The sequence below is a fragment of the Ranitomeya imitator genome, chromosome 1 (assembly GCF_032444005.1).
Source record: "Ranitomeya imitator isolate aRanImi1 chromosome 1, aRanImi1.pri, whole genome shotgun sequence".
In the NCBI taxonomy this organism is placed as follows: domain Eukaryota; kingdom Metazoa; phylum Chordata; class Amphibia; order Anura; family Dendrobatidae; genus Ranitomeya; species Ranitomeya imitator.
This window is the reverse complement of record NC_091282.1, coordinates 185,889,523-185,905,436: the sequence shown is the minus strand read 5'-3', so window position 1 is coordinate 185,905,436 and position 15,914 is coordinate 185,889,523. Positions and strand designations below refer to the sequence as shown.

At 43.7% G+C, this 15,914-nt stretch overlaps 1 protein-coding gene across 1 annotated transcript in view; it reads left to right on the top strand.

Annotated features, from left to right (window-relative positions):
- The window catches only part of LOC138658809 (zinc finger ZZ-type and EF-hand domain-containing protein 1-like), a 280,359-nt gene that overhangs the window by 244,732 nt on the left and 19,713 nt on the right, over positions 1-15,914 (top strand). Inside the window, exons 45-48 of the mRNA XM_069745866.1 lie at positions 6,124-6,303; positions 7,148-7,248; positions 7,428-7,563; positions 9,632-9,991. Coding sequence (XP_069601967.1) covers positions 6,124-6,303; positions 7,148-7,248; positions 7,428-7,563; positions 9,632-9,991 — 777 coding nt within the window. The remainder of the gene's footprint in view (positions 1-6,123; positions 6,304-7,147; positions 7,249-7,427; positions 7,564-9,631; positions 9,992-15,914) is intronic.

Below are 15,914 nucleotides of genomic sequence, written 5' to 3'. Positions count from 1 at the left end.
TTGGATGGTGTTACAGAACCCCCAGCACCAAGAATGTTATTCTATATATATATTATGTATAATAGGTTCCATGTGAAATGCATCAGTCCACAGGCTGCATCCCTGGGCAGAGAGGACAAGATATCCCCCTTCTGTCCTCCCCCACCTTTGTAATTTCCCCAGTAAATACCAGCAGGCTCTGGCCCCCTGCAGCTATTGTAATGTATGCCTGGCCTGTTTTTTCTATTGGCCTGCCCTGTGTCTCTGTGTTATACATTCTGTGTGCTGTAAATAAAGTGTGTTCTTTTAGACTGGAAATACCTGGAGTAGCAGTCAGCTTTTATATGCTGCCATGTAATCAAGAAATCCTAGCCAGTGTCCTTCATTCAGAATCCAGCAAAAGCAGAATGGACCTCCTGAAACACGGGGGGTGCTAAAGAGGTACTACAACACAGTAGACCCCGTTACAGATGGGGAGCTGTTTTTCTCCATCACACACTTAATTGTCACTGGAACTTTCAGGAAGCTTCCCTTCCCATCAATTTACTGGAGATCAGAGCCAGCTACCTCTCCCTTCTCCACTGGCAGGATCTTCTAGCAGGCCATCCAGTTCGCTTTCAATTTAACAAGGCCACGGCCGTGGCATACATAAACCACCAGGGCGGGAAACACAGCAGGTCTGTTATATCGAAGGTCTCACAGATTCTAATTTGGGCCGAGCGACGCCTAAATCTTTAGAGTCTCTCCTCGGACTAGTAGTCACTCAACCCCGCTGTGTTCGACCAGTTGTGCTAGAGGAGGGGCACTCCCGACGTCTTTCTAATGGCATCTCGGGCGAATCACATGGTGCCCCGCTTCGTAGCCAGGTCTCTCGACAACCTTGTCGTCTGTTACGATGCCCTGGCCATTCCATGGTCTCATTTTTAGCTCCCTTACAGCTTTTCTCCTCTCCCACTGATCCTGTGGCTCGTCGGGAAGATCAAGGCGGAGGGAGTCCCAGTAAGAGTTAGTCAATCTGCTCGCAGACGTACTCTGGAAACTTCCAGACCGTCCAGACCTAATCTTTCACAGGGTCCCATCTTCCACCAGAATTCTCGGTCTCTGAAGTTAATGGAATGGCTGTTGAGGCCGCAGTTCCTTGGGAGGCAGGTTTTTCATCCCTGGTCATCCCTGGTTTCTAATGAACAACACAAGAAATGACTTACCCTCACGCATTTATCATCGGACCTGGAAGGCCTTTTTTTTTTTTTTTGGTGTGATGACAACCACCTAGCCCCCATGTTCTTTTCCCTTCCGTTCAGTCTGGTCTTGATTCCAGTTTGTTTCTCAGTACACTCAAGGGTCAGATATCCACGCTCTCTATTCTTTTTTTCAGTGGAATTTGGCTTCCTGTCTCCAGGGAGTGGCTTGCTTGGCGACACAGTATCATCCTTCTGTAAAGCTGTGAGACCTTAGCTTACTGTATATACTTCAGCACATTTTTTTTCTTCTTTTTTTGTGCTGAAAATGTTCCCCTCGACTTATACATGAGTCATGGTCCAGAAAGCCAGCGGGAGAGGGGGAGCTATAGCACAGTGACAGCTGCAGCGGCCGACTTCCAGAAGACATTAATACTCTCCTTCTTTCACTACATCTTCGTCACTGCATCTCTGACCCGGCACCGGCAGCTCTTTCCTGTTCCTGTGCTCAGCGGTCAGGTGGTACCACTCAAGATCATGAATATGGACGCGACTCCACTGCCATAGGCGTGGAGCGCATAGTCATGACCTTAATGAGCGGTACCACGTGACTGCTCAGCACAGGAAGAACTACCGCGCCGGGATAATGGAGATGCAGGGACATTCAGCGACGGCGCGAGAAGGGTGAGTATGACGGGGAGGACAGGGGAGCTAAGCATACAAGAATGGGACGGGGAGCCAAGCATGCAAGAATGGGACCGAGGGAGCCGAGCATACAAGGGTGGGACCAGGGGAGCCGAGCTTTGCATTCAAGGATGGGATCGGGGGAGCCGAGCCATGCATACAGGATGGGACCGGGAGATCCGTTCCATGCATACAAGGATGGGACCTGGGAAGCCGAGCCATGCATACAAAGATGGGAGCCATGCATACAACAGGGGAAGCCATGCAGAGCATGACTGGGGGAATTACGCATAGCGGGATAGGGATGAAGGGACATTACATACCCGGCTTATACTCGAGTAAATACGGTAGTTTTAACCGTCGTTCATGATTCCCCCTCCGAAAATTTTCAAGCATCACGTCTTCCCTCCTTGCCTGGAAGTTTACCCTTTTGGAAGCCAACATTTCCAGCAGAAGCGTCTCCGAGTTGGCAGCTCTCTTCTGCTGCTCTCCATTTCTTGTCCTCTACCAAGACAAGGTGGTCCTTAGGCCGGTACTTTGCTTCTTTCCCAAGGTTGTGTCCAGATCAATGAAGACATTTTCCTGCCTTCTTTCTGCCCATCTCCTGTTCATCCCCTGGAAAGATCTCTTCAGGAGGTGGATCTTGTCAGAGCTCTACAATGCTATCTCTCAATGAGGAGGCCTGCGGCCTCCTGGGCTGTTCGCCCCAGGCCTCTGAAAGCCAGATTTGCAAAGCTGCTCCCTGGTCATCTCTTCACACTTTCACAAGGTTCCACAGAATAAATACCTACGCTTCAGCTGATGCCGGTCTAGGTATAAAGGTGCTGCAGGTGGAGGTCGCCTGACCTGATTTCACCAAAATATTCTGTTTCATCCCTGTGAACGTGTTACCCACAGAAGGTATAAAAAAAAGGTTTTTTGTTACTCTCCATAAAATCTTCTGGAGCCTTTTTGGGGGGGACACAGCTCCCTCCCTGGTTTTGTTGCCTATATTGGGCATATAGGACTCCATTTGGCTTGTATATAGTTAGTTTGTTGCTTCTACTGCTTTTTCACAAGCTGACAAGTTTTGCGCTAGTCGCTAGGTGTATACTGCTGTGGAGGAGCTGATTCTTTTTTGCCTAGTGTGTCTCCTAGTGACATCAGCATACACCCATGGCTCTGAAAAGTCCAAAATTGTGAGATGTCTTGCAGAGGGATGCAGCAGTCTTGAAATTGCCAAACGTTTGAAGCGTGATCACCGCACCAATTTTATTACTGCACAAGTCCAACACCAGCCTCCATGATTCTTATTCAAGCTGAACAGGACTGTGACTGCAGTAGTCACATATCTTGACAACCTGATCAAAATGCAAAGCTGGTCTCTGTGTATCCTGCCTGACTGTATGAACATTGGCCATTGACTCACTTTGTTGAACTTTTTAGCTGAAAAGGTAAACGCTATGTCTGGCGCCAAACCGCCAGAGCTCATCACCTCACCTCAAGAACACCATCCCCACAGTGAAGCATGGTGGTGGCAGCATCATGCTGTGGGGATGTTTTTTCAGTAGCTGGGACAGGGGAAATGGTTTGAGATGAGGGGAAGAGAGCTGGTGTGAAATATAGGAATATTCTTCAGCAAAAGCTGTTTGTCAGTGATTTGAGATTGGGACGGAGGCTCCCCTTCCAACAAGACAATTACCCAAAGCATACTGCTAAAGCAACATTCGAGTGGTTTAAGAGGAAACGTGTAAGGGTAAGTTCACACAGGGTGCTTTTTGCTTTTTTCTGCAGCAAAACCTGATCTTCTTGGCAGGAAAGAAGCTGCTTCAAAAACGTTTAGGTGCGTTTTTGGTGCATTTTTTGTTGCGTATTTGATAGTTTTTTTTTTTCTCTTTGTCCATGCTAATGTCCTTGGATTTTCAGCAGCAAATAATGATACCTGCGTTTTTGTTGCATTTTTGCTGCGTTTTTTTCCTACACCCATTCAAGTCAATGGGTGAAAAAATGCAGCAAAAACGCTGGAAGAAGTGACATGCTCTATGTCCAAAAAACGCAGCAAAGCACAAAATACTGATCACACAAAAAAACAGTGTGTCTGCATGAGATTTCTGAAATCTCCTAGGTTTTGCTGGTATTGTAAAAAGCAGCTGAAAATTTAGCATAAAAAAGCAGCAAAAAAACGCAGCAAAAATGCCATGTGTGAACTTACCCTAAGGGTACCGTCACACATAACGATATCATTGCTTTTTGTGACGAGGCAACGATATCGTTAATGAAATCGTTATGTGTGACAGCGACCAACGATCAGGCCCCTGCTGGGAGATCGTTGGTCGCTGGGGAAAGTCCAGCACTTTATTTTGTCGCTGCATCTCCCGCTGACATCGCTGAATCGACGTGTGTGACGCCGATTCAGCGATGTCGTCACTGGTAACCAGGGTAAACATCGGGTTACTAAGCGCAGGGCCACGCTTAGTAACCCGATGTTTACCTTGGTTACCGTTGTAAATGTAAAAAAACAAACACTACATACTTACATTCCCGGTGTCTGGTCAGGTCCCTCGCCTTAGCTTCCCGCACTGACTGGTGAGCGCCGGCCAGCTGTAAAGCACGCTGTGCAGCTGTGACGTCACCGCTGTACTTTACGGCCGGCGCTCAGTCAGTGCTGGAAGCTGAAGGCGAGGGACCTGACCAGACACCGGGAATATAAGTATGTAGTGTTTGTTTTTTTACATTTACAACGGTAAGCAGGGTAAACATCGGGTTACTAAGCGCGGCCCTGCGCTTAGTAACCCGATGTTTACCCTGGTTACCCGGAGACTTCAGGATCGTTGGTCGCTGGAGAGCTGTCTGTGTGACAGCTCTCCAGCGACCAAACAGCGACGCTGCAGCTATCGATATTGTTGTCAGTATCGCTGCAGCGTCGCTTAGTGTGACGGTACCTTAAATGTTTTGGAATTGCCTAGTCAAAGCCCAGACCTTAGCTTAGTTAAATTAAGAATCTGTGGTCAGACTTGAAGATTGCTGTTTATCAAAGGAAGCCATCTAACTTGAAGGAGCTGGAGCAGTTTTGCCTTGAGGAATGGGCAAAAATCCCAGTGACAAGATGTCGAAAGCTCAGAGAGACTTATCCATAGTGAATTGCAGCTGTAATTGCCACAAAAGGTGGCTCTTCAACGTACTGACTTTAGGGAGGTGAACAGTTACGCACAATGAGAATCGGTTATTTTGTTCTATTTGTTTGATTCACAATAAAAACAAAATGTTCACAGTTGTAGGCAAGCTCTTTACATGAATTGATGTAAACCCTCAAACCAGTGAAATTCAAGATTGTGAGGTAGCACAACACGAAAAATGCCAAAGGGGTAAATCATTGTATGCTCACCTCCAGTGCCATTCCAGCAGTGTCGCCACTGGCTCTCCCTGGGCTCACATAACATTGATAGGCCACAGGGACCACGTGACGTATCAGGACTGACTTCACTCTCCTCTTGAACAAATCAAGACATCCAAAGGAAGCCACTGCTCCCACTTCTTTTGGATGGCTATTCCGTCCATAGGAGAGGAGAGTGAAGCCAGCCCTGATTGGCCACAGGGATGGTGTGAGAGCTAGTGCCTACACCGATGGAACAGTCCCCGCACCATAGGGGAGTATAGGTGTTATTATTTTACTGGGTGGAAACATTGGGATTGAGAATGGCTTGTCTGAAAAGTGGATAACCCCTTTAACAGATTTCTTTTCTAAAATACAATTAGCATATTTATAGGATAGTCAGCACATCAATATAATCCAGTTTTGGAAAACTGAACCATACACTCACTGTCCTGTCAGTGTATGGTTTTATTTTTCATTCTATTCTTACAGAATGAAAATAAAGCATAATTACCAGTATCATATGTGTTTGCTTCTCTTGTCAGCTGTCCTAATGTGTCTGTTTTTGTCAATAATTGTTCTTAATTTAACAATATTCACCTCTTTTTTTTATTTTTTTTTTATAAACCTTTGTGTTTGTGCCATTCCTCTGTTGTTCCTCCTGTTCATTACTGATTGGTCGTTTCAGGCGATGTGTAGATGGAACAACAGAAACTGCACAATGAGGAGTTGTAAGATAAATGCTGCATCATTTCTTTTTTTTATGAATGGCTAACTTATTTTCCTTAGTGGATATGTCAGGGGTGATAATATGTTCTCTTTAATTGCCCATTGTACATGGATCGTCATGGTCAGCAGGATTTTTCTTCTTAGACTTTCAAGCTAGCCTAGTGGATGGGTTGTTAAACCTTTCTATTTGTGCTTGTACAGATTCTGTCTATAATGCTGTATTCATCCAAGAAAGAAACAAATCCTGTGCCCAACCTTGATCATTCAGATTCTGACAAACCGCCCCAAGACAAAGATTTGGAGTCACCCTCTGTTAATACAATGCAGAAGAAAATTAATCCATTGGAAGACCTTGATGAGGCTACAGTGATCTGTTTTCAGGTAAAATCATGCAAGCCAGTTAAATGTATGAAGTGTTCTTTTGCAGTCTAATAATGGAGTGGGAACAGAAGCTCTTACTGGATGCTTTCCACATAATTCCACTTTTTTTCCTTGTATAGCCACTTTCTAGTTTGGCTGGGTTGTCATAATGATGGTGTGATCTCTCCCAAAAGCATAATTAAGAAAGTGCTATGCCAACCTAGACTTCCTTTTTTGGATGTCCTCTGCTCTGCCATAGTCAGCTGCCCAGCAATATGAGAGTAAAAAAACTTTGGCTATAATAATATATTAAATAGGAATTAGGGACCACTTCCTTTCTTTTCAATCAAAACTTTGATTTTTAGAACATTATGCCTTAAAAATTAGCCAACAATATGAGGCTCTGTTGAGAGAAAAATGAATGTCGGTGGGACTGACCTGACTTTTTTTTCACCCTTCTGACCAGTTAAAAAATTGCTCACAAGATTTTTTTCTTGGGGCATGTCTTTAGCCTACTCTGCAAAATTACCATCTGAGCCAGGCCCCCTGGTAAAGACCTTCAAAATCAGCACTAAATAGATATGGTATATATGTATGGTGGATTAAAATAAAATGAAAACGAGAATACTCAAGGGAGCAAAGGTAATAAAGTAAAAGCAAAACATGGCCATCTGGACCTGATGACAGATGCCAGCAGTGGAAAACAATTGCACAAGTGTTAATCAGTTTTTGTTTTATGTACTAGTTTCTCCATAAGTCAGCTGTCTAAAAGACGGCGTGGGATCATATAACAAAAATGTAATGTTTTATCATTCTTGCTCTCTATGGCTTTCTGAAGCAATTTAACCGTATGTACCACCCTCAGGTACTTCACGAGACTCAAAACATACCATTACATATCCTTCGTGCCATATATGAGATGGAAATGAAGAATATAGACTCCTTCCTTGAAAAAATGCACAAAAGGTAATATTTTTGTTTTTCATGTGGCTATCTGCTGCTGTTCATGATTTTACTACCCTTTATTTTGTAAAAGGATCTTTTTGTTGTTGTAATTTTGGTGTGTAATCTGCCAGCAAACATAATGTTATAAAAAAGCCCGAGTTTATTCTAATGAAACAATTCACTTTGTCTATTTCTCAAAGGTTCGATGGAAAATCTGTTGTGGTTGATGAAAAAGTCAAAAAGTTGGCCCAAAAATGGCAGCCCTATAAGTCTGACAAAACAGAGGAGCCGCTCTCACTTGTGATGGACACCGATATTATTATTCCGCCATGCATTGTATGTATATTGGTTTGACTTATATTGTATATATGACATATGTCCTAACCTTAGAAATCTGCATCTATTGTTTTTTACCAGTTTTAGAGGAAATCATCTTTGTTTTAACCACTTCCTGCTGCACAATTGTATTTTTCCCCTGACTCTTTGAAGAGCCATAACTTTTTCATTCTTCTGTTGAAATGGCCACATGAGGGCTTGTTTTTTTTTTTGTTTTGTTTTTTTTTTGCAGGACAAGTTGTAGTTTTGATTGACCATGCAATGACAGTGCAATCAAATGGTTTAAAAAAAAACCTGTCAATGGTTTTTTGTTTTGCTTTTATAGTGTAAACTGGAAACTTCAATCTTCATATCAGTACAACTACTGCAATACCAAACACGCATTTTATTTATTAATTTTTTTTAGTTTTAGTCACACAAGAAATTGGATTGTCTCACCATAGATCCATATGAGGGCTTGTGTTTTTGCAGCAAATTCACTTCTTCATTCCATTTTGGAGTTTACATAATGGATTGATTGCTTTTTTTATGGATTTTTTTTTTTAAGAGATGACCAAAAAATGGCCATTCTCGTGTTTATATATTATACTCAGCATATATTTTATTTCTGCGTTAAAAAATAAATAAATTATATTTTGTTAGATCAGACTTTGGTGGATGTGGCGATTTGAAATGTTTATTTTTATTTATGCCTTCAATTTTGAAAGGGGAGACGCCGAATAAATTTTTTTGTTTGAAATATTTTTTAAACCTTTTTTTCTTAAAGTGAACCTGTCACCCCCCCAAAATCGAAGATGAGCTAAGCCCACCAGCATCAGAGGCTTATCTACAGCATTCTGGAATGCTGTAGATAAACCCCCGATGTATCCTGAAAGATGAGAAAAAGATGTTAGATTATACTCCCCCAGGGGCGGTCCCGCTGCGGTCCTGGTACGATGGGCGTCGCGGTCCGGTCCAGCGCCTCCCATCTTCTTACGATGACGTCCTCTTCTTGTATTCACGCTGCGGCTTCAGGGCAGGTGTACTTTGTACTGCAGTGCGCAGGCGCTGGGCTTCTCTGACCTTTCACGGCGCCTGCGCACTGCAGTACTTTGCTCTGCCCTCAACATGGCAGACAAAGTACGCCTGCGTCAGAGCCGCGGCGTGCATACAAGAAGAGGACGTCATAGTAAGAAGATGGGAGGCCCCGGACCGCGACGCCCATCGGACCGCCCGCCCAGGTGAGTATAATCTAACCTCTTTTTCTCATCTTTCAGGATACATCAGGGGGTTATCTACAGCAGGGGTCCCCAACTCCAGTCCTCAAGGCCCACCAACATGTCATGTTTTCAGGATTTCCTTAGTCTTGCCCAGGTAATAATTGCATCACCTGTGCAATGCAAAGGAAATCCTGAAAATATGACCTGTTGGTGGGCCTTGAGGACTGGAGTTGGGGACCCCTGATCTACAGTATTACAGAATGTAATAAGTAGATAAGCCCCTGATGCCGGTGGGCTTAGCTCATCTTCGATTTTGGGTGTGACAGGTTCCCTTTAAACCATCAGTTGTCTGATGACTTGTTCAATATGCTGCAATAGCTCATCTTTGCAGTATATAGCTTAAGATGGACTCCTATGAAGTCCAGCCTGTGGGACTGTGGTGAAGTACGAACATAACCATGGAGGCTACAAATCTGCACCCTATAATCGCTTCTCCTGTCGGAGGCAAAGAAAATAAGGGGTTAACAATTGCTTCTGAGCCCACCCAATAGATCGGCACCGAGCATGTATTGTAAATCTACATCTCTCATTGAAAATGGGCTTAAACCGAAATTTGTGCACACTCCGTTCATCATTGCACACAATGCACACAGTACATGTGAAATGGGGCTTCTCTAACTCAAGAAAGGCTCGTGCTTTTTTTTTTTTTTTTTTTTTTTGTAAATGAATCTAAGCAATTACATTTTTTCCATGGAGAAACAATGTATAAAAAGCTTTGCTTCCTACTCCTGCAATTTTAAAGCACCTACACATTTCTGAACTGAAAAACAAAACCGCTCTTGTCAAGCTTGAAACTCTCTATCTTGCAGCCAACACCTACGCAGTGTGAAAAAGCCAAAGAGGAGTCCAACCCTGTCACTCAAAAACTTATCGTAACCAGTGAAAGTGAACTTCAGCTCAATTACGCCAAGCAACGGCGCGCCAAGAGCTCTGTCCTTCTCCGCAAGGAGCTTGACTCGCGCAGCAAAATAGCAGTGCGGGATTACTTGTACCAGGTGAATGAGGCTACAGTTGTTATATATGCCCGCCATGTCCTGGCATCCTTGCTGGCAGAATGGCCTGATGGTGTGCCACTCATTGAAGACATTCTGGAGCTAAGTGGAGCGGCACATATCACCTACATCCTAAACATGTTAATGCACCTAGAAGAGAAGCAACTATGGGAGAAGGTAATGCAATTTTTCAGAGCTTGAGGCGCTTGTTTGGCATATATACAATTGCAATGATTTCTGCTGTACATAAGCCAAGTTAATCAATAAGGTTATTTTAGGGTTTGTTTGTTTTTTTTACTTTATCCTATACCTCAGCATTTGACTTATTTCTCTTAGGACCGAATTGTACTGTTCCTCTAGCTGGAAATATATGGTTAAATTGATAATCGAACATTATCTGTCTCTTTTGACAGTAGATAACCAGTGTCAATGCACATTCTGACCTTACAGAGAGTGTCCCATGGTCTAATGACCTGTCCCCTGGCAAGTAGAATGTCAAAGACAGGGAGTAGCGGGCACCACACAGAATAGTTGGGGATCAACCAAATGCATATATATATAGTAGTAAAGTCCAAACAAGAAAAGAAATGCACACAACTGGGATCAACCTCGAAAAATACACAATATTTATTATTTTCAATACAAAAACACAACAAGGCAGGCCATATTATGTTAAAAACATTTAAAACCAAAAATAATGGCTGATAGGTCACACATCCCCCCAGGTAAATAAAGAAGTGTGTTAACAAAGCACTTTGTAATAGCTAGTTGGTCCGGACAAAAGATATATAGAATGGGACGCTCAAACCCCTGCCTGTCTGCTGCCAGTTATACGAGAGTTCCCTCCAATACAATGCTCATGTCCTAAATATGGGGACAATAGTATAGGCATATTTACCAGACATGCTGCGCAGGAATTGGGTCCAAGAAAATATTAGAGAGAGACATCCCAAAGAAGCCACAAGTTACTTGTCAATGCTAATAGTCCGGACACCTAATAAACCTAGGCGGTCAGATGGAGATACAGCGACCGATAATCAAGTGCCAACCATGGGGGGGGAAAGAGACCAAGGCCCCACGCGTATCGACACTATCAAAGTGTCTTCATCAGGGGAAGTATATTTCTACATCTGATGTGCAGCCTCAGTCATTAGTTTTTGCAAAGATGTACAAATCCTGTCCATGTTAATTGCAGCCTATGTATTTTGTGTACATCAGGGGTGTCAAACTGCATTCCTCGAGGGCTGCAAACAGGTCATGTTTTCAGGATTTCCTTGCATTGCACAGGTGATAATTTAATCACCTACACACATAATGATTGCAGCACCTTGTGCAATGCTAAGGAAATCTTGAAAACACGCATGGTTTGAGGCCCTCGAGGAATGCAGTTTGACACCCCTGCTGTACATTACCACTAGTGATGAGCGACCACTAAAATGCTTAGGTGCTCGTTGCTCGGGTCAAGCAAATTGGAATACTCGGGTACTCAACCCGAGCAACGAGCCCAATGTAAGTGTATGGGAAACCTGAGTATTTTTAGCGCGATCCCCCCGGGGGTCTTTTTAAGGTTTAAAAACGTCTGAAAATGATGGAAACACTGCTCAAATGACATGGGAACATCATGAGGATCGCCCCTGCAAGAATTTCTGACTCAAAGGTCACAGCTGTCAGCAGTGTTGTCAGAGTTTCACACCATTTTTACTGGTGCACCAAAAAACATAAAATAATTAACCCCAGACCAAAATGTTCCTCCACCACTAGGGCCATGTTCACGCGTAGCGTTTTTTATGCTTTTTTCAACGTTAACATTGCTTTCAACCAATACAAATGCATTCACTGGGAAATGTGATTTGTAACATTTAACACCCCTAGCTGGCCATGTGGTGTGTGACACATAACGAGACACATCTTGTTTCATTTATGAAGGAGCGACTCTTAAAGTCACAAAGCCTATTTTTAGAGGGGCATCAGGCGGCATTAATATTCTTAAAGGACCATTATTAAACAGTGGGTCTCCTATGCTGTTATTGCCTATGAACTGAATGGCTGGGTTGCCAACAATTACAACACACCCCAATACCCCTTTCACAAGAGGTACAGGAGGGCTTCCTGAAAAAATGTTGCATTGAATGCAAGGCCTGCCCTGCTATCGAGTCATATGCACCCCAATAAGCCTTTGAACCCAGGTACTGGATGGCCACAAGAAAACCCACTTCACATTATTCAGTTGGTCCTGCCATACTGTTTTCTTATGTATTAAGTGCAAGACCTACCCTGCTACCAAGTCATATGCACCCCAATAAGCCTTTGAACCCAGGTACTGGATGGTCACAGGAAAACCCACTTCACATTCTTCAGATGGTCCTGCCATACTGTTTTCTTATGTATTAACTGCAAGGCCTGCCCTGCTACCAAGTCATATGCACCCCAATAAGCCTTTGAACCCAGGTACTGGATGGACACAGGAAAACCCACTTCACATTCTTCAGATGGTCCTGCCATACTGTTTTCTTATGTATTAACTGCAAGGCCTGCCCTGCTACCAAGTCATATGCACCCCATTAAGCCTTTGAACCCAGGTACTGGATGGACACAGGAAAACCCACTTCACGTTCTTCAGTTGGTCCTGCCATACTGTTTCCTTATGCATTGAATGCAAGGGCTGCCTTGACCCAAATTTACAAGCACCCCAATTCCCCCTTGGAAGAAACATGGAGGAGAGCCTCATAAAAAACTGTAACATTACAAAGGAGCGGGTCTCCTAGACTCGTAATGCCCATACACTAAGTGCATGGGCAGACAAACATTTCCTCCTGGGGGATACATTTTTTAAAAATATATAATGGGGATCATAGACACCCTTGCCAAAATATTGACTGCCTGTAGCAGCATGGAATACGTGAACCCTGGTGATCTAGTGGTGGAAAATGATGAGAGGTGGAGGAAGGCCTCATTAAAACCTTGGCCCAATTTAAAGGAGCGGGTCTCCTAGACTTGTAATACCCATACACTAAGCGTTAAGCCTGGTGATCTAGTGGTAGAGAATGAGGAGACATTGCTGAAGGCGTCATGAAAAAATAGACACAATGTAAAGGGGAGTGTCTCCTAGAATTGTAATGCCCATACAGGCAGTGCATGGGCTGACAAACATCTCCACAAGGGGGATAGATTTTTTAAAAATATACTATAGGCATCATAGACACCCTTGCCAAAAACTGGACTGCCTGTAGCGGCACAGAAGACGTTAAGCCTGGTGATCTAGTGGTGGAGAATGAGGAGACATAAAGATAAATCATACTGAAAAAAAAAAAATAAAAAGAATGTGAATCCACTGATGAAAGTAAATAACAAAAGGGAGAGGCGAACACAGGTTCATATACTGTATATGGTGCCACATTGTGTCCAACAAGATGTTTGTCCCTAGCAACAGCTCAGAGACAGGGATATAAATATATATATATACCGTATATACTCGTGTATAAGCTGACCCGAGTATAAGCCGACTCCCCTAATTTTGCCACAAAAATCTGCGAAAACTTAATGACTCGAGTATAAGCCTAGGGTGGGAAATGCAGCAGCTACCGGTAAATTTCAAAAGTAAAAATAGATACCAATAAAAGTAAAATTAATTGAGACATCAGTATGTTAAGTGTTTTTGAATATCCATATTTAATCCGGAGCCCCATATAATGCTCCATACAGTTCATGATGGGCCCATAAGATGCTCCATACAAAATATGCCCCATATAATGCTCCATAAAGTTTATGATGGGCCCCATAAGATCCTCCATATTAAAATATGCCCCATATAATCCTGCATAAAGATTAATAATGGCCCCATAAGATGCTCCATAGAGATATTTGCGCAATATAATGCTGCACAAATGTTGATTATGGCCCCATAAGATGCTCCATAGAGATATTTGCCCCATATAGTGCTGCACAAACGTTATGGCCCCATAAGATGCTCCATAAAGATAGTTGCCACATATAGTGCTGCACAAACATTGATTATGACCCCATAAGATGCTCCATAAAGATATTTGCCCCATATACAGGTCCTTCTCAAAAAATTAGCATATAGTGTTAAATTTCATTATTTACCATAATGTAATGATTACAATTAAACTTTCATATATTATAGATTCATTATCCACCAACTGAAATTTGGTAGATCTTTTATTGTTTTAATACTGATGATTTTGGCATACAACTCCTGATATGCTAATATATGCTAATTTTTTGAGAAGGACCTGTACTCCTGCACAAACGTTGATTATGGCCCCATAAGATGCTCCATACAGACACTTGCCCCATTTGCTGTTGCTGCGATAAAAAAAAAAAATCACATACTCTCCTCTCGTCGCTCAGGCCCCCGACACTTTAAATATTCACCTTTCCACTTTCCAGCCGCCGCTCCGTGCAGAGATATTAAAACTGGAATATATAAGAAGAAATGGAAAAAATATACATACATCTCATTTTGATGACAGTTCCCCCTGGGGGAGTTTATTTTGGTTTCTAATTGGTAACGGGCATCAGAAAAACACCCTTGCACAAAAATTGAGTGACTTTTGCATCACGGAATGCGTTCACCCTGGTGTTGTACTGGTTGTGGAGGAGGAGGAGGAGGATAACACCGAACAGACAAAATCAGGAAGCTGATACCCATGTGGTTGGGGAGAGGTGCATGACAATACTCCTCCACAAAAGAGACAATGTATTTGAGGTTATGTTTCGTTGTTTTCCACTTGGTAGTGTACAGAAGTCTTTCCCAATGCAGCCCTTGTTCATTTTTATAAGAGTCAGCCTGTCAGTATTTTCAGTTGACAGGTGGATGCGCTTATGTTATAATTCCACCAGCGGCACTAAAAACCTGCTCTGACAAACGCTAGCAGCAAGGCAGGCCAGGACCTCAAAGGCGTAGAGAGCGAGTTCATGCCACGTGTCCAGCTTGGATACCCAATAATTAAAAGGCACAGAGGAATCCCGGAGGACGTTTGTCTGATCAGCAAGGTACTCCCTCAGCATCTTCCCAAACATTGCGCTTTTTGTGACAGCACCCCTTGCCTCTCTGCCGGGAAAATGGGAGCGTCTGAGTAAACTGTCCCAGAACTTTAATATTGTTCCCCTGCCTGAGGTGAATTGTACTTCTGTCTCTCTCGCTTGGACTCCTTAGTTGTACAACAAACTCTTGACGTCTGCTGCCAGCGTTCTCACATGGGAATTTTCTAAGTAATTCCACTACAAGGGCCCTCTGGTACTGCAACATTTCAGTACACCTCTCTGCCTCTGGCAGAAGAGATTGAAAGTTCTCCTTGTAGCGTGGGTCTAGAAGTATCACCAACCAGTAATGATTGTCACCAAAAAAATGTTATAATGCGAGGGTCCCCTGAAACGCAGCGCAACATAAAGTCAGCCATGCGTGCCAGACTGCTAACAGGCAAAACTTCCGTGTCCTCAACAACAGGACGACTGATCATGCTGTCCTCCTCCTCCACCCTGTCCTTAGGCCATCCCCGCTGAACAGACCTATGCAATGTAGAGTTCCAATGCGTGGGGACATCACACACTAGTTGGTGAGCCGGGAGCTGCAAACGCTGCTGAAGCATGGCAGGGGCAGCTGAAACTGTAGCTGACTTCCTAAAATGGGCAGACAGATGGCGTACTTTCACTAGCAGATCCGGCAGCTCCAGGTAGCTTTTCAGAAAACGTTGAACCACGAGGTTAAGCACATGGGCCAGGCAAGGTACATGTGTGAGATCACCTTGCCTTAGAGCCATTGTCACAAACGACCATGCCTGGCTTGTAGGTTCAGCGGTGTCATCCAAATATGACTGCTCTTTCAGTGCTGTCCACAACTCTTCTGCATTGTGCAGTTTGTCACCTATGCAGATTAGCTTCAGCACAGCCTGTTGCCGCTTGGCTGAGGCAGTGCTTCTGACTTATGTGTTGAACTTAGAGATGGAGACTGAAGAGGAGGTGGTGCAGGAGCTGTAGACTGTGGAAGCAACTCTGATTGACGTAGGGCCCGCAATCCTCGGCGTGGGGAGGATGTGTTCCATCCCAAGGTCCGACTGGGTCCCAGCTTCCACTTTAA